The sequence below is a fragment of the Lycium barbarum genome, chromosome 12 (assembly GCF_019175385.1).
Source record: "Lycium barbarum isolate Lr01 chromosome 12, ASM1917538v2, whole genome shotgun sequence".
In the NCBI taxonomy this organism is placed as follows: Eukaryota; Viridiplantae; Streptophyta; class Magnoliopsida; order Solanales; family Solanaceae; genus Lycium; species Lycium barbarum.
In genome coordinates, this window is record NC_083348.1 from 90,308,850 (window position 1) to 90,329,332 (window position 20,483).

A 20,483-nucleotide genomic window follows, 5' to 3' on the forward strand; every position below is an offset into this window, starting at 1 on the left:
AATGGATCAACAATATGTTCCTAGTAAGGCAATCATAAGGATGATATTTAACTAACCTTTTTCCATGATAATCACAAATTATTCCAGTTAGCAGTGATTAGTAACTGTGGTGTCAGTACCAGCTTGTGCGCATTTCGACTATTTCCACGGAATACCTGCTACTTCCAGCAGCACAGGTAGACAGATGAAAACCACTAGGCTTTATTCTTTTTAACTTTCCCTTCAATTGGACGATTTGTGCTCAAAGCCTTAATAGAATTCGTGTTTCTTTGTAAGTCTTTTTATCTTTCCCTTCAATTGCACGCTTTGTGCTCAAAGCCTAAACAGAATTCGTTTTTCTTTGTAAGTAGTTCTTAGTCAATAACTAGGCATGATTTGTTCAGGCAAGAGCAGACAAATCTATGTACAAGGAATTGATTGACAAAATTATGTTTGAAAACAAAAAAAGAAGACTTTCATTGAGTAACAGCAGAAAGAAAGTTAATGAAAGCTAAGGAATTGATTGACAAAATTAAATTTAAAAAAGAAAGACTTCCATTCAGTAACACCAGAAAGAAAGCTAATGAAAGCTAGGAAGCTAAGACAAAGCAATAGTTAAGTAAACTAAGTAACGCTAATGAAAGCTAGGAAGCAAAGACAAAGCAATAGTAAAGTAAACTAAGTAACTTATAGGCCCTGTGGCAAATTAAATAAGCTAGTCTAAATCAAGAGCGAGTTACGTTGCTGAAAACCCAAAGTGGTGGAGTGGCTTTGTGGTAAGATTGACCAGTGTAGTGGGGCACGATGGTTCCATCAAGCAAGTTGTATACACCCATGTCCTTGCCACCAACGACTGTAGTATGTGTCTTTACAATCATCTGTGAAATAAATATGGCTGCCCTGTATGCCAGCAGCTAATCGTTCAATAGCCACAGTGGCACTATTGCCAACGAACAAAACCCTATTGCCCTAAGTCTTTAATCTCCTGATAGCTAGTACTAGTACTCTCCCCCTCCCTATCGACGTCATTAATCTTGTACACATGGAATGTTTTAGCCCCATAATGACCACTATCATCGCCCTTGTCACTATAAGCTCTGTCTCGAGTGATCATTAATAGTTCACCCATTGAATAGACGACGAAAACCTGGCAACTGCCAACCGAGTCGGGAGGTATACCTCTGACAACTCTCGCAGTGGTTGGATAATAATCTTTCTGAGAAGATGTGAAGTCGAAGATCACCATAGAAGTGGCCATCATGCCAAGTGATGTCAGAATAGGCACAATCAGGTATTGTGTCCAGACTAGTAAAGGACTAGCTCCCTGGCCTCCAGAAAGCAAAAGTGCAAGGAGACCCTTGAATCAGGGCCAAAAAATAGTCTGTTTGACGACAAAGGATCAGAAGAAATTAATGCTTTTTCGTAACACGATCACAACAAAATTCCTCCTCGGAATCAAAACCTTTCAACATGCCCATGTCTGGGAGGTTTATTATGGTCGCGTAAAAAGATGAAACAAATTCATGTGTCCTTGTTCATCAGCAGTTAAATGCCAACCTGGAAATCCAACACCATAGCAACACTTGCCCACTAGTTCGGGGAAACTCATAGTGCAGATAAAAACTTTTCGACAAGTCGAAAAACTCACGTGTTTCTTCCTTCCCCTCTTTCTCCCGCCAATATCAACCAAGGAACTTCAAGTGGTGCTGCTGCCGCCACCATGATTCAACTGTAAGTCTGTAACTGCAACTTCACCTTTGTGATGAGTTTGAAACTACTCCTTGTTATAAAGCCCAAAATTTTCCTTTCTATAAAGCCCAAATCCTAGGCCACACGGGTGGGAAACCTTAATTTGATTCGGAAAACAAGAACAATCCCAATTTAATAAGAAAAGTTCATTAAAAAAATTTAGGGGAAATGGCGTTTTTAGTCCATCGGTTACTTCTATAGAATGATTTTGATCCTTGTGTTAATCAAACTTACCACTTTTACCTTCAATTAAATGATTTGAGCGATTTTAATCCTTAGAGTAATAGATCGATAGGTTTCTGGTTTATTTAAACTTACAATTCCGTTCTTGAACAAATACTAGTGGCAATAATAAATGAGTTTGTGAAACTGGACTTCCCAATTCTATCTACTTTCTCTCCTCTCCTCCCCAACCCACTAATCTTCTTTCTTCGAATAATAAAAATGTCATCGCCTGAACATTGATGAAATTCTTCCAGAATGTTGTCAACTTTCTATATCTTTTAACAAATGCTCGCTCTCTCTCATGCAAGCTCTCATTTTTTATTTTTTAAATCAAAATCCACCTAATTTTAAAGCACGTTTCATGGAAGATGTTGGAAATCTTTTTTTTTTCTTCTTTTGCTGGGGGTAACAAATATAAGATGAGTCAAAGTTTAGGGGTCTTCAGGTCTTTACACTATCAACACAATTTAATAGGTTATAGTAGCAAATAAGTGCATAAAAAACTGGACGAATTGACATGTGAATTCAGAGAATAGGAAACCTGAATAAATTCATTAATCAACAATTCCTTAATCAACAACCCCAAAGTACAGAGGAAACTTTTATGGATACCACGGAGAAATGGTCAATTTTTCATCTGTCCCCCACATACTACTGTTGGTCAGTCAAACAAATAATGTCAATAAAGTACATGGTCCATTATTCAGTGCTGCTTCTGGAAGGTCCTAGTAGTGATCAATGCTGTACTGCCAAATTAAAACTTATCAACGGATTCTTCACTGCTGATTATTAGGTGCCAGGAATTCAAGATACACAAATAAATTGCGTTTCCAGTGGAAAATTCCTCTAAAAATAAACGTCCATACATGGCCGATGCCATGGTAACCAAACTGGAAAACAGTGCCCAAAATCAACAGTCATGAATCCATTTCCAGGAGAAAAAAAACACATTATGGGCTGCAAGATGAATGGCGTTTGGCTGCAACAGCTGCACTTGATGCACTGTTCTAAACGTCTTTGTAATTTTGAGTGATTAATCATGAAAACCAAATAATCGAGTTACCAGAAAGTTACAATTCCACGGCAAACAGGGGAGAAAGAACCATGATAGAACATAATAATTCTTCATTCGTTGGACTTCAGTTCTACAACATCTATATCATAATATCTTTGAATCAGTCAGGTGGTAAGAACGAAAATGAAATAAGCAGAAAAGTACATCCTCAAGAAAGAATCTCTACAGTAAATTCTTTCCATCTTCTTGCCTGCTCATAAAGTTAATAAGACGCATGTTCCAAGTTAAACATTACATTACACATCAAAAGAATAAATTAGCGCTGCAACTTCTGTTATTTCTCTTTAATCTACTACAAGATCTTGTCATAAGAAGTTTCAGAAAGGACACAGCAAAGTATACAACAGAGTGAAAAGTTGAAGCAGTACCAAGTTATGTGGGAGTGGGAGCCTGACTTTTTGCTGGGAGGTTCAGACCACCTCCTCTCAGAGATATAGAGGGCCCTCTAAGTGAGCTGGCCCTACTCACAAGATTTGAATCGAGAAACACGACTATGACCGAGATGTCATCATGAAAATGTCTCCTCACACCACGATCAATCTTCTTCAGATCAGAATACCTCATCTCCCTTTTCTTTGCCGCTTCTTGCAGTGCAGTTTTTACAAGCCGCCGAGCACTTCCCTGAAGATTGCAATTTAGAAAATGTAATTACTTTACCAATAAGCTCAACATTCAGATGAAACTCAACCATATTCATGCCAGGAAGACATAGAAGAGCATAGCACAAAAGAGAATTTGGCAGGGAAAGTATATAAACCCTTCATACTTCCATTCAGGCATTGGAACAACGAACTGTGAAGTTCTTAGTTCCATTTTTCATCACTCAAAAAACAATTGTTATTTGTTAATCTGATTAGCTTTTGTTAAGGATTTCTGCTTCTAACAATTCTTTATTGCCTTTTTCAACAGTCAGTTTTTTATTTCTTAATTTGACTGCAACAGTAAACTTTCAATGCCTTGACAATAGCTGCCCAGTCTTGTATTTAATCATCCTGTGCACTTCTGTTTATCTCACGATTTCTGTACCTTTTTATCTCACCATGTCTGTATAACATGAATGAGACATGTCACTTGAAGAAAAGTCCCCCAAAGGACAAACTAATGATGAATCGTGGCTACATATAGTTTTGCCTTTTATTTACTACAGATGAGGATCAATGGATTAGGAGTAAGATTTGTTTCTTGTATGTCAAGGACAGGGCATATTGTTAACGTACTGTGCTTCTATATGAGCACTATATTAAGAGCCCGTTTGGATTGGCTTATAAGTTGGCTTATAAGCTGTTTTCAGCTTTTTTGAGTGTTTGGCTGGCCAGCTTAAAGTCATTTTATGCTTAAAATAAGCTCAAAAAAATAATTGGACCCATTTGCCTTAGTTTATCTAAAGCAGCTTATAAGCTGAAAACAGCTTATAAGCCAAAAAAAATAAGTTGGACTACCCCAACTTATTTTTTTCAGCTTATAAGCTGCAAACAGCTTTAAGCTGTAAGCCAATCCAAACGGGCTCTAAGTGTCCTCAAGGTGTTATTACCGAAATAATATGTTCTTTAACCAGCAAGCTAATAAGTGAATACCATGTAAAATAATGTAATTTTTACATGCAATGCAATTGTGTATCACCAAAAAAGGAATATTTCATAGTTAAAGCTTTCAGTGCAGTAGTCCATTACAGGATATGTGGTTTCAGTTTGTATATACGTTAAATTAGACATGCACCGCCTAATGAAATCAGACCAGCTTTCTATCCATGACTGTAAAAAAAAAATTTTAAGAAATTAAAAGAAGAATAAGATATGTTATGCTTTCAAGTGAAGGAGCATACGTTGCGAGAGCTATTTTGGACGATATCAACTGCCTCTTGATTGCTAAGATGTTCCCAAAGACCATCAGAAGCAAGTATGAGAAACTGATCATGTGATTGGAGTTCATGCACTGAAATTGATGGATCCGCACTCAATATGGGCCTTTTAAAAGGTTCTCGCAAACGAAATTTTGCATACAATGGCTCCTTATTGTACTCCGCATTTTTGAGGTATAAATCGCCAATAGATCTCGAAATCTGTCAGATTAATACAAGATACTTTAAAATAGGAAATCCATGTAAAGCACATAATACTGGATGAAAACCTAGCCTTGCATACCTGTATCAGACCCTTTACACGCCATACATTATGCTTCAAAACGACTATCTGCGGATCATCCGGATGCATAGAATGTAATTCCTGTCTGACAGACTCAAAACTTGCATTATGCTCAGCTGAAAGCTGAAGGGCTATCACCTCTCCTGTAGCCCTAACAAGTCTCCCCAAAACAGCTCGGGAATCACCAAGGTTCGCAACATAAAGGGTCCCATCACAGATCACCCCAACCAGACAACAAGATCCAACAGCAGCCATCTGCGGTTTCGTTAGCCACTGCTTGGCAACTAGAGAAAGGAATCCCTCCTCTGTTGCTTGAAATGCTTTTCGTATTACATCAACAGACATGGAACTTTGTTCAGCTGCAAACCCTGCAAATATATAAGTTGCAAAGTAATCAAGATCAAGTTATCAACTGAATACTTGGCAGACAAGCAGTTTAGACAAATATATCCAATATGCTTACCCTTGAGATGCTGAAAGAGGTGATCATTGATATACCGTGATGTTTCAGGCCCACCATGACCATCATACACCCCGACAAACGTTCCATAGGGGCCAGAATCGAGCGAGCTTAAAGAACCCGACTCAATCTGGCTTTGATCCTCCAGCAAATAGTTGGCCTGAACAACCGCCATAGAGAAGTCACCAAGTAAGTGTTGTCCATTGTCCTTATACCAAAGAAGTCCATCTTGCCGTCCAGCTGAATCTGGACCAGTATGTACATAACGGTCCGAAGATGGCCGCCAACATGCCCTCAGGAAATTTATTAACTTTGATAACATCCCTCATTTCACCTTTAGCTTACCGCCAATTTCTCAACATCCAAACGGATGCAAAAACTGTCCAAACTAAAAACTTTCACCACTACTCCCTTATCCTACAAATTGGTAACAAATACAACAAGAGATTCAGGTAAACAACAACTTCAACTACCACAGAAGAGAGACAAGATCATAGCTTTATCAACAACTCAATTGAAAGAATAACTCCCAATTTCAACACCAATGAAGATAATCATAACCCACAAACTACAAATCTCTCAAGATTTGAACACAACTAGGGGCAAAAAAACATGGTCAAACTAACCCATTACAGTCACAAAAAAAAGGGGGGGTCAATTATAAGGTTGTAAAAGCCAAAACCCAGTAAAACCACATGTGCAATGAACAAAATAGCAGTAAAGACCCACAGGAAATCATAAAAAAAAACAATACCAAGTTCACAGCTTTAACAATTGCCTCTTAAATAAAGAAAACAAGAAGACTTACAGTTGTGATTAGGCCTTATATGCTATCTTCTTGTCAATTACTGAAAGTGTTAGATCTACAGATCCATCAAAAAACAAGACCTGCTTATGCAAATATACGGTTAAAGAATATCAATACAGAAAAAAGATTTAAGTCTTTTTCCTGTCTTTTATTTTTCTGTTCAGTTTTTTGTTTTCCTTTCTCTCTCTCTATCTGGTTTTCAGTTGAAGGTGAGAGATGAGAAAGGAAACGAAGATTTGAAGAAGATAAAGAAGGAAATAGAAGGTTTTTTTTTTTCTGAATCAGTTTGTGATTGAACTAACTGAAGAGAAAGTCTTTCTTTTTTTATATGTCGTATTTTGAGTTTCTTTTCTTGTGTTTCTGAGCAGATAAAAAAACCCTTTAAATAGAAAAACCATCAAAATCGATGGCTGAAAACCAGCAATGCAAATGGGTTGCCAATTGCCATGGGCTCCACCTTATAATAAGACACTAGAAAGAAGATAAAGATAGCTCACTTCCCTGTAGTATAGCAAACTAAGTACGCGTTTTTGCCATAGAAATCCAAAACAATTTCACTTGTTTTGGAATTTTTGAAGTTAGGAGTTTTGTTTGGTTTAGTACGTTTTTGCAATAATATTTGATACCCCTAATTTTAAAAAAATAGCAAAATCACTTAAAGCAATTAGTAATAAACACAATCAGTGCATAAAAACTGCTTCATCAAGTCCACCTTTCACTTGTACTCCATACAAAACCCGATAAAAATTAAACCAAATAGCTAAACACTATCAATACTAGAAAAAGATTCAAACAAGAATGACCCAGAATAAAAAACATATTTCTTTCCCCTTTCGAAGCTGATTCTTTAGTATAAATGGGGTTTTTTATATTAAAAAAAAAAGTTTTAGGGTAAAATTGAAAACAGAAAAACAAAAGTAAGGGTCCAAATTAGAAAATGGAAAAAGTGACAAACACAGTTTTTTGTTGTTTTTCAAAGTCTAAATACAACTTCAAGTACGTACTTGGAATTTCTATGGCCAAATACTAATTTTTGAAAAAAGTTAAAAGTATTTCAAAAAAAAGTAAATAATTCTCATGGTCAAACGAGTCCTTATCCGGAAAAAATTGAATAACTTCAATAGTGAAAAGTGAATTGAAAAATAAGCTATAAGTTATTTTCTAAATTTAAAATACAACTTCTAGTTGAATTTGGATTTTTCATGCCCAACACTAAGTTTTTTAGTCCCGAATAATTTTTATGTCCATCATGATTTTTATTTCATTACCTCGTTTTAAAACTTTTTATATAGAAGTTACTATTCGCGCAATTTACTTTCTAACACAGTTTATTAGGCCAAAATCCATGTTTAAATTAGTGAGTTGGAATATTTATCTTTTGGTTAAACATGTATGTGCCACGTAGTTGTGCGTATTAATTACAGACACGGTTGGGGAATTTTTTACGTGTAAAACTTTTGCTGTAAAGACGTATGAAAGAGATTTCGTACAAATTGAGAGGCTAAATATGCATTAAGCCTATCTGTATATGTTTACTTATCTCCCTTAAACTAATTAAACTTTAAACTAGCACAATAAAATGAAACTGGATAAGTGAGGCGCTTTCTGCACATCGCGGTTTTCTTATTTCTTGTTTATTCCTTGATTTTCTCAAAAATCTTAGTTCCAACAAATGATTGCATTGTCATTTCTTCCAAACACTCCTGTTTTTTTTGCTTCAAATAAAATTTGTAACATACCTAAAAGATATAGCTCAATAGTTAAAAATTTACAATTCAAACCGTGATGTCATGTCACCACAATTTTCTTGTTTTCTTTTGCCACAGAGTCTCTCTTGTATAATATTTCTAGGTTAATATTTTTTAACAACTAATAAGGTCAATAAAATACTCTGTTTTCTTTTGCCAAAGATGCCTCTCTATTAATTTTTTATAACATGTTTTTGTACTATAATCTTAATTTAACACATAATGTTTTACGCTTAGCAAGGTGTAGATAAGATCACAATTTAGTAATATGCCTAATTTTTCTTCCCTGGCGGAACTATTTTAGATGGCATGATTACTATCGCCATTAACAAACACAAAGAAGTATTATGCTCTAAACATTCCAGCATGAGAAGAGCTTATTTTATAAATGTAATTATAGCCTTAATATTGCATACAACATTGTCAGTTTACAACTATCTACAGTAGGATCCAATGAATAAGAATGCTAAATTCAAGGTTGGGCAAAATAATGAAACTAGTCTATCTAATAACGGACAAAATAATATTCTTTATGAAAAAAAAAAAAACTGTATTGATCAAAATTCTCGAATAATTTTGTTGTAATAATCACTAAAAGGTCATAATTCAAACTATAGAATCACGAGTTTGAAATTTAACTATCTCCGGATTTACTGTCCATTAAACTTCCGTTTGAGTTGGGCACTGACCTTTCTTTTAGATTTGGTTCGGAGGTCGTATGTTCCAGACACATATTGAACGTCCACAATTTTATTCCCCTATAGTCATCGTACATGTCATTTTGGAACATATAATATCTAATTAATGTACTCATTCTCATGATTTTTAGCATCAATTATTTCAGAGTCAATAAAGGAGTTTTGGTAAGAGAATACTATTACTTACTGGATTTGGAATATGCCAAAAATTGGCTGAGCTAAAACGAATCAACCCAAATGATAACAAGAGTGTTTTTTACAGCTAAAAATCTGATACAGTGATCTAACAAGTTACATCAGCAAAGCCCAGAAAGTTATGTGTTGTCCCTCTTGCCCTCAAAGCTCCAGCTCAATTTACCAAATTCAAGAAATTTTCAGGCAATCGTCATAACTTAACGTGCATGAACAGTTGTAACAAACCTGTTTGGATCAAAAAGTTTTGATTGCAATAGCTAACATTCATGCAACTCCCATTATTACTTTTTCCTTAACTGGAATGAACAATATGTCAATACAACTGCACTGGTCATTACTATTCTTGCAAAAGAAATTTACGTCAAATCATGAATTTAAAAATAATCAAATCTAATTATTCATAATAAGTAGAATTAATAACCTAGAATGAAATTATATTCGCTGTTACGTTACTTACGTTAGATTAAATCCTACTGAAAGTGTGAAAGTTCTCTGTGTTGTTTTTGTATATGTGAACAAGAACGCACTCATTCTTATGCATGCATGTATACTAGTATTATATATGGGTGTTTGTACACGATCTTGTTTGCGTACATTTCAGTACCACAAGATTATTTAATGGTGCTCTCTCAATTCTTCTCATAAAAAATTAACATCCAATTTATTTTCAGAAACTTGTTGAATTTGCAATCACGAGAGCCATCACGTTCATTTGCTGACTATAAACAGCATCGATCTCTAATTATCTAGTTAGTAATTTTCGTTATCATTAATTAGTGTTATAATGTTATACTCTCTCCGTTCACTTTTATTTATCCAGTATTCCAAAAATAGATTTTCACTTTTAGCATATCAAGATAAGACAATTTATTTTTTCCTGTTTTACCCATAGTATTAATTACTCACTTCAAATCATTTTTCAAATCCAATAAAAATATGCACTAATTAATATGGGTACATTGATAAATTATGCACTTCATTTATTATTTTTTAAACATCGTAAAAAATTCAAAATGGACAAGTGAAAGTGAACGGAGGGAGTAATACTTCTAGACCAAATAACACGTACGAGAGAGCGAGTCTCAATCATTTTTCTATTAAAGTGAGTGCGGCACAATAAGATGGAATATTTCATTGTATATTCTTCGTACGCGATTCAAACTGAATGATTTTTGTGAATGTGTAAGTTGGTGTTTTCTTGAAAGCTGTGTTATTATAATAAATTAATTACGAATTTGGGTGGCAATATCATGGTAATCTCATGCATACAATACTTGCAGAATTAAGGATCTCATGGCAGATACGATTTGGGGGAAATTAAAGACGTCATTGAGGAGCTCACACTTCACGAACTCTTCTACATATCTTCCAAGATTTGGTGTATATGATTTAAGTATAGGTATAGCTTAATTGATTAATTCCGTAATAAAGTATAATTTTTTTTTTTTTGCTATCTGGTTATAGCTTGCAAGATAACTACATATTTATTATATGCGAGATTATTATTAATCTGACGCCCCATTATCTGAGGGTCAGCCTAGGAGGGTGGGTCAAATAGCTAAGGATTAACAAACTTCTCAAAAAAGTTTCATGATATCTTAGGCAAATCTCGTATTAAAATGAGAAAGAAAATAAAAAAAATTCTAAAGCATAATACAAATTTAACATGATATTCGCTTTTGGGTGATGCACAGCTGATCAAGGGATAGATATGAGTAGTTTGTTGGGTCAAAATGGACAATACATGCAATAAGCTTTGCTTGTGTACGTTGTCTCAAATAATTACTAATTGAAGTGTATATATCATAGTAGTAAAATCAATAAGCCATATATATGACAGGGAGCTCTTTGTCAAGGAAAGAATGGAGGCAAAAGGTGTGAAACAAAGCTGTTCTTTACTCTGAAAGATTGACATTTTTTTTAGATTTTGTTTCTTTTCAAGAACGCCTGCAGTTTTTAAATACTTAATCTAGCAATAATATAATATTGGGACATTTCTGCTTGTTGTGATCAATATTGGAACTTCAAGATTAATTTAGATTTTTTTTTTCTAGATCAGCTTACAAATAAAAAATTCCTTTTCTTACTTCCTTAACTCAAATCATATCGAACTCCACTTACTTTTGATGTACGTATAATAAGTACTTCCTTTTACCAAAATAATTAATTGGAATAATTAATGCACCCTCTACTTTTCACAAGTTTATCACTTCTATCTTGTTTTGGCAAAAAGACTATATAGTGAAAAGAAATCATATTACTTCCTAATATATACTCCCTCCATATCTCCGTTCACAATTACTTGTCCACTATATTAAAAATACGTTTTCACATTTACTTATCACTTTTAGTAAATCAAGAGAAAAACATATTTTATTTCAGATTTTTATACCTTTACCATTAAAACTTATTCCCAAATTATTCTCAAGACTAAGATTAAATATCAATTAATATGGATAATGTGGTCTAATAGTCATATCAATTTTTATTTTTTAAAGGACGTGCAAAGTCCAAACTGGAGAAGAGTGAACAGAGGGAGTATATTAGGGGTGGGCATGGTACGGTATGGTACGGTATTTGAAACTTCGGTATTCGGTTTTTAAAAATACGATACCATTACCATACCAAACTAATTCGGTACGGTTCGGTATTTTTAAGTTCGATTTCGGTATTTCACGGTACGGTATTTCGGTAACCATAATTTATTTAACTTCCACTTACATATATATCATCACCAACCGGACACTCACAAACCCAAAATCCAACAAGATCTAACCGATCCTGAGGCAGAGTTCAAAAAGCAGTATGCTGTTTTTAACGTCAAGGTTCTAAGCAAAATTCCAAGAGGTCCACTGAAAGACAAAAAGATCCTATAGACGCGAATAGGTGGCACCCCTTAGGTTCACAGAGGCTTTCCTCCAGATGTTGTGATTCAGTTATGTTAGAAGGCCCATTGTTTACTTGTTTTGCTTTATTATTACTAAACAAGCTTGGAGTTTTCTTGTGGTAGTTTTGAGTTTCAGATATGGTTTTCTTTTTTGTTAAATTTTAAACGACTGCTGTAAGATTATTGGCAGTTATCATGGTCACAGTAAACATCAATATGCAAGTGAGTATTACTTCAATTATAAATCAAAAAAAAAAAACACATAAAAAAAAACGTAACTTAACACAAGTCAACAAAATTATACCTACAGGAACATGATTAAGGCCAATTCCAGTATTATTTAACGCTTGTTGAACAGAAGAAGAGATCTTAGTAATATCACCATAAGCAGAAATGGAAACAGGTCCACAGTATAAATTGGCATTAAATGAGATGTGATGTAATTTTTTCTAAGAAATCTAGTCTATATATTTAGCAGTAGTAAATATAATATATATGGATTGTATAGATGTATTATAAACTTCGGTACGGTATACGGTATCTCTGTATCCATTTTATAAATACCAAATACCGTACCGAATACCAAAAAAAATTTAAATTCATACCAAATACCGTAATACCAAAACCGCGGTATTAAAAATTTCGATATCGATATGGTATTCGGTATATACCGTACCGTGCCCACCCCTAGAGTATATGTCACAAACTTGAAGTTTTCCTATGGTGGAAGTCATCATTGAAAAAGATCATGTGTTTAATGTGTTATAACTACTCTTATCAAGATACAATCTCAATTGTCAAACTCAAAATAAAATTAACCTCAATTAATTCAAGGCAGACTACATATGCAGGAAATGCATACCCGATACAGTCGACTATTTTATTTTATTGAACAGACCTGTGATTATCATCAAGTCAACAAATTATACATTAAATCTTCCTCATTTGAAAATAGAATTCAATTTTTCTTTATTTTAATCTTTAAGTAAGTAATTATTTTCTGTACGGACCAAATCAAGCCATTATATATGATTTACAAGAAGAGCTTGTTCTTCTTATTAAGCTAATCTACATATTGTCATTATAATAGTGTCTGCTTTAATTGATCAACCCATGTGATGATGCACTACGCAGCTTTTACATATAAATAATGAAAGGGTAAAGGTCAGGTGCAAATTTCCTTTTTGACCCCGTCATTAGTAGTCAAGTATTCCTTAAAAATGCCTTTTTTCCTTTTATTTGGTACTTGTAACTCCAGTTTTGAATGGTTCTCACAGCATTAGATTTGATTAATCTTTATATTTTGATTATAGTAATAACAATGAATGATAAAGGTGAACAGTTTTTATGGGGCTTCAAAAGATAATATTATGTTTACTACTTATGCATCGTATTACATAATGGGACTTTTCTAGATGTTTCAGTCTCATCTAAGTCTATTACATAAATAATTTAGAACAAAAGAGAGGAGCAATAAAGTATTTTCATCTAGATCTTCACTTCAAGAGAAATCTTAAGAGTTATTCATTTACTTGTCCAAACATGCACACCGCTAGAAACAATAAATAAAATGATAATTTTACTATATTACTCATAATTATTACAAGTCATCCAATGTTGAGAAGAATTAGAAATAATTAAAGCATTAATAATAAGGGTAAAATATGTATGAATTGTAAAATTATCTCAGGTTTCTCCAAGTAAAAATAGACATTTATTTTTAGTATGGTGTATGGTTAAAAATAGATGGAAGGAGTAATTGTTAAAGGTACTGTGAATCATCTTGCATGGACCCATTTTGATGCCGAAAATCAGCAGGTTTGGCCCAAGTCAGATTTTGGCCACTACAAAACAATCATTTTATCTTTAACAATTTTAAAGAAGTACCAAAAATCCAATTTTGTTAATTAATTAGAGAAAATTTTCAAAAAGGAAGAAGAAAAGATTAAAAAAGTTGTCCAAATGCCATATGAGGACCGAAGCAACATGATGGGAGGCAACGAAATATGAAAGCACAAATTCTGGAGTCAACAAAGAAAAGGAAAGCTCAAGCACTCAAGTCCATAATAAACGCCTAATTATGAAACATTTGAGGCTGAGCACTGAAACTGAAAATGTCCAGCCAATGGTCTTCGTAAGTTCAAGAATTTGAAGTCAACTACATATATTTTTCATGGGGTAAAGTAAGATACTACATAAGATATGATGCCCATTTTGAAGTGAGCCTTCACGTTTTACTATTTCAGGATACGTGAAGATTGTGTTGATCTGAAGGTCCAATCACTTGATGAACCTGACATTTTTTCATGACGTACGGTGGTGGAAAAAAGAGAAGACTGATAACAAATTAAAGCCTATTGAATAGGTATTAGTGGACAAAAGAAGAAAATTGGAGAAGGAAAAGAATAAGCTGTTTACGGTTGCAGAAAAATAATTGCATGAATAATGGAGGAGTGTGAAGATTTAGCATTTGTTGTTAAATGCATGAGCCTCTTCAGAGAAAATATTCGCAAGATATTTGAATGGGTTCAAGTTAAATAAAATTGGGTTATTATCTTTGTCCTACCAAGAACTTAATTCAATTCATTTTGACTCAAGTAAACTTTGAGTGAGTTGAATTTTGATTCGTTTGACTCGTCTCAACCTGTTCGAACTTTGACCTGATCCATTAATTTGACACCTCTACTTGCGACTCTCTGTAATTGCATTTATAATTTTATTATCGAGCCTGTAATGGTGTCTTTATCCATCATTTGCTCAGAAATCAGTGATGGATCTACATCTACCATTGTAGTACTCAGTTCAATAGAATCTATTATGTTCAACACAAACTCAGATATGAGCCTCAGAATCGTATTTGGTCCTTTAGAAAAAAGTCGGTTTTATCTCTATTGGGCCCAACAATTTCGGTCGTGTGAGTTGTTATATGAAGTTTTTGCGCGGATTGGCATTCAAACGCAGTGGTCTTTAATTTTTTGTCCCTCATATTTGTGATTTTTAATTTTTGTCCCTACTGCTTATTTAATGAAAATATACAGTCCCGCTTCGGCTAGGCATAAGTTTTTTAACATTTTTATCTTCAGAAACTAAACTTTTGCCTCGCTCGGCACAAGTCCAGTACAAATTAAGTTAGTCATAGTTTTGGATTTTCCGGCATAATTTGTGTGAATGTTATGATATATATGCTGAAGCTAAATATAAACTTTTCTGAGCGGAATCTAAGTTATACAGCACCGAAACTGCTGAAGGAAAAAAATTAAAGACCACCACGGAATAGGTCATTTGTGCGAATGACCCTTCAACAAAATCTACAATGTTCAGCAGACACTCGAATTTGGGCCTCAGAATCGTATTTGGTCCATCTTAGAAAAAGTCGGTTTATCTCTATTGGGCCTAGCAATATCGGTTGTGTGAGCGTTAACAGTACCTTTTCTTTCCGACATGGTGACGTGAAGTAACTAAAAAGTACTAGTTGTGTCATTATGATAGGCTTTAACAGGAACAGGGATTTTACTTTTATACCTGAAAAATTGAAATCAGATCTTAACGCCGAAGGTATGACCTTTCCACATTCTGATCACCTCTCCGGGTCAATCGTTTCTGCAATTCCAAAAACCCTAAATCTAGATGAATCTCAAATTCTCGTGCCTTCATATTAATTTCAAACCCTATCTCAACAATCTGAATTCAATATGATCCCTGCCACTTCCCCTGCATACCCACCTTCCATGTCATCCTTTACTACTTTCTCTCCACCCCCTTCAGGTGACGGGGACTTCAATTACGACGTCGCCTGGTATGGTAACATCCAGTACCTCCTCAATATCTCCGCTATTGGAGCTCTAACTTGCCTTGCTATTTTCATCTTCGGGAAACTTCGTAGCGACCACCGTCGTATGCCCGGTCCCACAGCCATTGCCTCCAAACTCCTCGCTGCCTGGCACGCGACGGGCATCGAAATCGCCCGCCACTGTGGGGCCGACGCTGCGCAATATCTCCTCATTGAGGGCGGCAGCTCGGCGCTGCTGTTATTTATAGCTTTTCTTGCACTTGCTGTTATGTTGCCTTTGAATATTCATGCTGGTAAGGCTCCTATGGCTGATCAGTTCTCGAAAACTACGATTAATCATATTGAAAAAGGTTCTCCTTTACTTTGGCTTCATTTTTTATTTGTTGTGATTGTTGTTGTTTTGGTGCGTTATGGTATTAGTGAAATACAGAAAAGGTTGAAAATTACTAGGCTTAGAGATGGGTATGGAATTCCGAGTAGCCCTGGTGGGAATAGCAGTGCGATTTTTACTATTATGGTGCAGGGTGTACCGAAAACTTTAGGTTTTGATAAGAGACCATTGGTAGAGTATTTTCAGCAGAAGTATCCGGGAAAGGTGTATAGAGTAGTTGTGCCTATGGATTTGTGTGCATTGGATGATTTAGCTACAGAGTTGGTGAAGGTTCGGGAAGATATATCTAAGTTAGTGTCGAGGATTGAGTCACGGGGTTATTTGAATGAGGGTGAGGAATATGATGAGGATGATAATGATAGTGTGAAGGCTCGAGGTTTGTTGGGGAGACTGTGCTTTATGTGGAGAAAGGCCAAGGATATGCGGTATCGTGTGATGGATCAGTTGGGTTTCTCAGATGAAGAGAGGTTGAGAAAATTGCAAGAGTTGAGAGCTGATTTGGAGATGGAAATGGCATCTTATAAAGAAGGGCGGGCAAGAGGTGCTGGTGTAGCTTTTGTGGTGTTTAAGGATGTCTTTACAGCTAATAAGGCTGTCCAGGACCTCCGAAATGAGAAGAGGAGGCGATATGGCCGATTCTTTTCTGTCATTGAGTTGCAACTGCAGAGGAACCAGTGGAAAGTAGAGAGAGCTCCTTTAGCTACTGACATATACTGGAACCACCTGGGATCGACAAAGTTCTCTTTAAGGTTACGCAGAGTGTTGGTGAACACATGCCTACTCTTGATGCTGCTATTCTGCAGTTCTCCACTCGCTGTGATTAGTGCCATTCAAAGCGCAGGGAGAATAATCAATGCTGAAGCAATGGATCATGCTCAGATGTGGCTGAACTGGGTGCAGAGCTCGAGCTGGCTAGCAACAATAATATATCAATTTTTGCCCAATGTTCTGATTTTTGTGAGCATGTACATTGTCGTCCCTTCAGTTCTTTCTTATCTTTCGAAATTTGAACGACATCTTACTGTATCTGGTGAGCAAAGGGCTGCGCTACTGAAAATGGTTTGCTTCTTTCTGGTAAATCTGATTCTCCTTAGGGCTCTGGTCGAGTCTACTCTTGAGGGTGCGCTCTTAAGTATGGGTCGCTGTTATTTGGATGGAGAAGATTGCAAAAAGATCGAGCAGTACATGAGTGCTTCCTTTTTGACAAGGTCTTGCCTTTCGTCTCTTGCATTTTTAATTTCAAGCAGTTTCTTGGGTATATCTTTTGATTTATTAGCTCCAATCCCTTGGATTAAGAAGCAGCTTCAAAAGTTTCGAAAAAATGACATGCTTCAGCTGGTGCCAGAAAGGATCGAGGACTATCCATTGGAAAATCAAGACATTGATAGTTTGGAGAGGCCTCTGATTCATGAAAGGAGTTCAACTGTGGTTGCTGACAACAATGGATTTTTAAATGATGCATCTCCAAATGAAATTGATTTCCCAGGACAAGATTTGTCTGAATACCCTCCAGTCAGCCGAACCTCACCGGTTCCAAAACCGAAGTTTGATTTTGCGCAATATTATGCCTTCAATCTGACAATATTTGCCCTGACCCTGATCTATTGTTCGTTTGCTCCTCTGGTAGTTCCTGTTGGTGCAGTTTACTTTGGTTACAGGTATGTGGTTGACAAGTATAACTTCCTGTTTGTATACAGAGTGCGAGGTTTCCCTGCTGGTAATGATGGGAGATTGATGGATACTGTATTATCTATCATGAGGTTTTGTGTTGACTTGTTCCTCCTCGCGATGCTACTTTTCTTTTCTGTACGAGGAGACTCAACAAAGCTTCAAGCCATATTCACACTGGGGTTGTTAGTGATGTATAAAATTTTGCCCTCTGATAATGATGCCTTTCAGCCAACTTTATTACAAGGCATACAGACTGTTGACAACATTGTAGAAGGGCCGACTGATTATGAGGTGTTCTCACAACCTACGTTTGACTGGGATACATATAATTCATGACTTGTGAATAAAATCAAAGATTTGTGTTGAGATTTGTATATATGCTTATTTGTAATTGGATGTGTTTCTGCATCTATCGATCTCTCTTTCTCTTTTTCATGGTTCGTCCTTTGGCTGGAACATTTAGTTGTAAACAGATATTTGGCTTAGGACCACACGAGCAACGGGTCACATGTTCTAATGTCTACCCTGGTTCCAGTGTATTAGTAGTCCGTAGTGTTAGGATCAGGTCTTGTTTAATATTGTTGTGTTTGACGACAGTATGCCTTCAATTTATCTTAGTGTGAGATTTCTAAATTTAGTTCTCACTGCTATTCTGTATCCATAATACAGCATTGGCAGATCAAGTTTTGACCAATCTACTGAGTGAATAGATGTTTACGCCAACATCTGCTCAAGGTTACTTTAGAGTTGTTGCGTATTTGGTCCATTTTGCTTGGGAGAAACATTATATACTTTTGGCTTTCTCAAAGGACTAGAATTTTCATTTAACTAGTTTTTAATATGTTCATTGTATCAGCAAAATTGCTGTTGCCCTGTTTGTTTGTCCTCACTTTGTAGCATTGCAGGACAGTCCATTTCATAGTAGTCGTAACAGCTGTAGTGTGGTTTTTTAAGTTCAAAATATTGCCTTACAACCAGGAAGATAAGTTTAAGAAACTAGGTTCTTGGAGAAGGTTTGATGTTTGCTGTTTTCTCGTGCGTTCACGTTAGCATATGATTGTTGTCTTGGTAGGTCAACCCTATGCCAAAGAAGTGGGTAATAAATTGGTTTAATGAAACCCTAAGACTTTTTTAGAGGATACAATTGCTATTTTTGTTTTTGTTTTTGTTACCAGGAGGTAAGGAATCAGTTCGTTAGAGGTACAATGGTTAAGAATGAAAGATACTAATGGTATTGCACTTCTAAAGAACAATGCATTTTATGTGTACATGTACCAAAATAACCTCGACTATCAAATGAATGGACCAAGTCAAAATTGGGCCAGTCAAATAGGCTATAACCAAAATATAGATCATGTCCCGATTTGTCAATAATTAATGCTCCAAGATGTTGTGTCAAATACGTGTTGTGTCTCAGAACATAGCTCAGCTCACTCAAGACCACTTGTCAAACAATTCTTGTTCCAATTGGATAAAAAAAATTGTGTGAATTTATTCCCCTTTGAAGTTATTTTTGTTGATAGAGGAAACGTTGAATGGTCAATTCAGGTTCTGTCAAGTTTAAGTCATCCTAAATTATATCACTTGTCCAACTCGTGAAATGTTGTACAAGTGACATACAGAGGTAATTCGAGTTAATTCCTAAATCATAATTCAAGTTTGGAAAATTGCCTTTAAATATCACTTTTGTTTCTTTTAAGACAATAAAGTCACTCAACTATTACTATTTTCCTCAAAATATACTAAACACTTCAAAAGCATCATTCTCTCCTATTTGTCATGTCATGTCATTAAATTCCTTTTAAAAAAAAAAGAATAGACTTTTTTAACTCATCAAACCTATTTAACTAAACCTATATTTTATACCCAATTAAATATGATTCGATCAAAAACGGCAAAGGAATCAAACTATACTTTCGATTAAGTCACTTTTTCAAATCTAAAATTCTTTTATCTCAACTCAAATATATTATTTTTCACTTTAAATTTAAGTAGTTTTATCTTTCTATTCAAATTCAAATATTTTTAAGTATCATATTTCCCCCACATTAAACGATATATTCTTTCCACCTTAAGAAATAAAGTAAGTGTAAATTTTTCCTTTATATTTTGAGTTATTTATCTTTAAATATGTAGTGTGTAATTTTTCAGTATTTCCATCTTCCACTTGTCATACCCCATTTTAACCGGGTTGAAGCGGGAGTACAACATATTGGAGATTCCTATTTGTTTTATTTAAGGAGTCGCCACCTAATTAATTTAACGGTGAATTAGGACACCTAGATGTTAACTAAGGCAAAGTTAAAACTAAACCTCTGTTAATAGTCTGCTTAACCAATGTGATTCTAGGTAAGGGCTCTATATTATCCTAAAGGGAAGGGGTTAGGCATCCTTTAGAATCCGTTAACTTACGGTTATCCGACCAAACTTAGGTTAATTAATTAAGATTAACTATAATGCTTAAATCTTAAGAAAAATAGGTTGTAAATATTATTGAGGTAAAAGGAAAACATAATGATGCTATTTAAACTGACTTGAAGAAATGCATAGTAGTCCACTTCAAAAATAAAACTTATAAATGTTGTTAAGCTTAAAATAATAATTTTATTGTAAAAATGAGACTTGCAAAATATAATGATTTGTATATAAATAGAAGCTTTTAAGAG

The 20,483-nt window shown here is 35.1% G+C and overlaps 2 protein-coding genes across 3 annotated transcripts; one reads left to right on the top strand and one right to left on the bottom strand.

Moving 5' to 3' along the window:
* Window positions 1-2,477: 2,477 nt before the first annotated feature.
* On the bottom strand, window positions 2,478-6,792 carry LOC132625095 (probable protein phosphatase 2C 60). Of its 2 annotated transcripts, XM_060339868.1 has the most exons (6): window positions 6,438-6,792; window positions 5,633-6,046; window positions 5,170-5,537; window positions 4,851-5,087; window positions 3,397-3,649; window positions 2,478-3,107 (listed from the first exon to the last, which is right to left on the bottom strand). In XM_060339868.1, the coding sequence occupies exons 2-5, from the start codon at window positions 5,949-5,951 to the stop codon at window positions 3,401-3,403; spliced, it is 1,173 nt and encodes a 390-aa protein (XP_060195851.1). In that variant the 5' UTR covers window positions 5,952-6,046; window positions 6,438-6,792; the 3' UTR covers window positions 2,478-3,107; window positions 3,397-3,400. The 2 variants fall into 2 exon arrangements, with proteins under 2 accessions (XP_060195851.1, XP_060195850.1); XM_060339867.1 differs by lacking the exon at window positions 2,478-3,107 and having other exon boundaries at window positions 3,190-3,649.
* Window positions 6,793-15,422: 8,630 nt separating this feature from the next.
* Window positions 15,423-18,450, top strand: LOC132621308 (CSC1-like protein At4g35870). Its single transcript, XM_060335527.1, has one exon. It carries the CDS (start codon window positions 15,658-15,660, stop codon window positions 18,151-18,153), a length of 2,496 nt encoding a protein of 831 aa, XP_060191510.1. The 5' UTR covers window positions 15,423-15,657; the 3' UTR covers window positions 18,154-18,450.
* The last annotated feature ends 2,033 nt before the right edge of the window (window positions 18,451-20,483 follow it).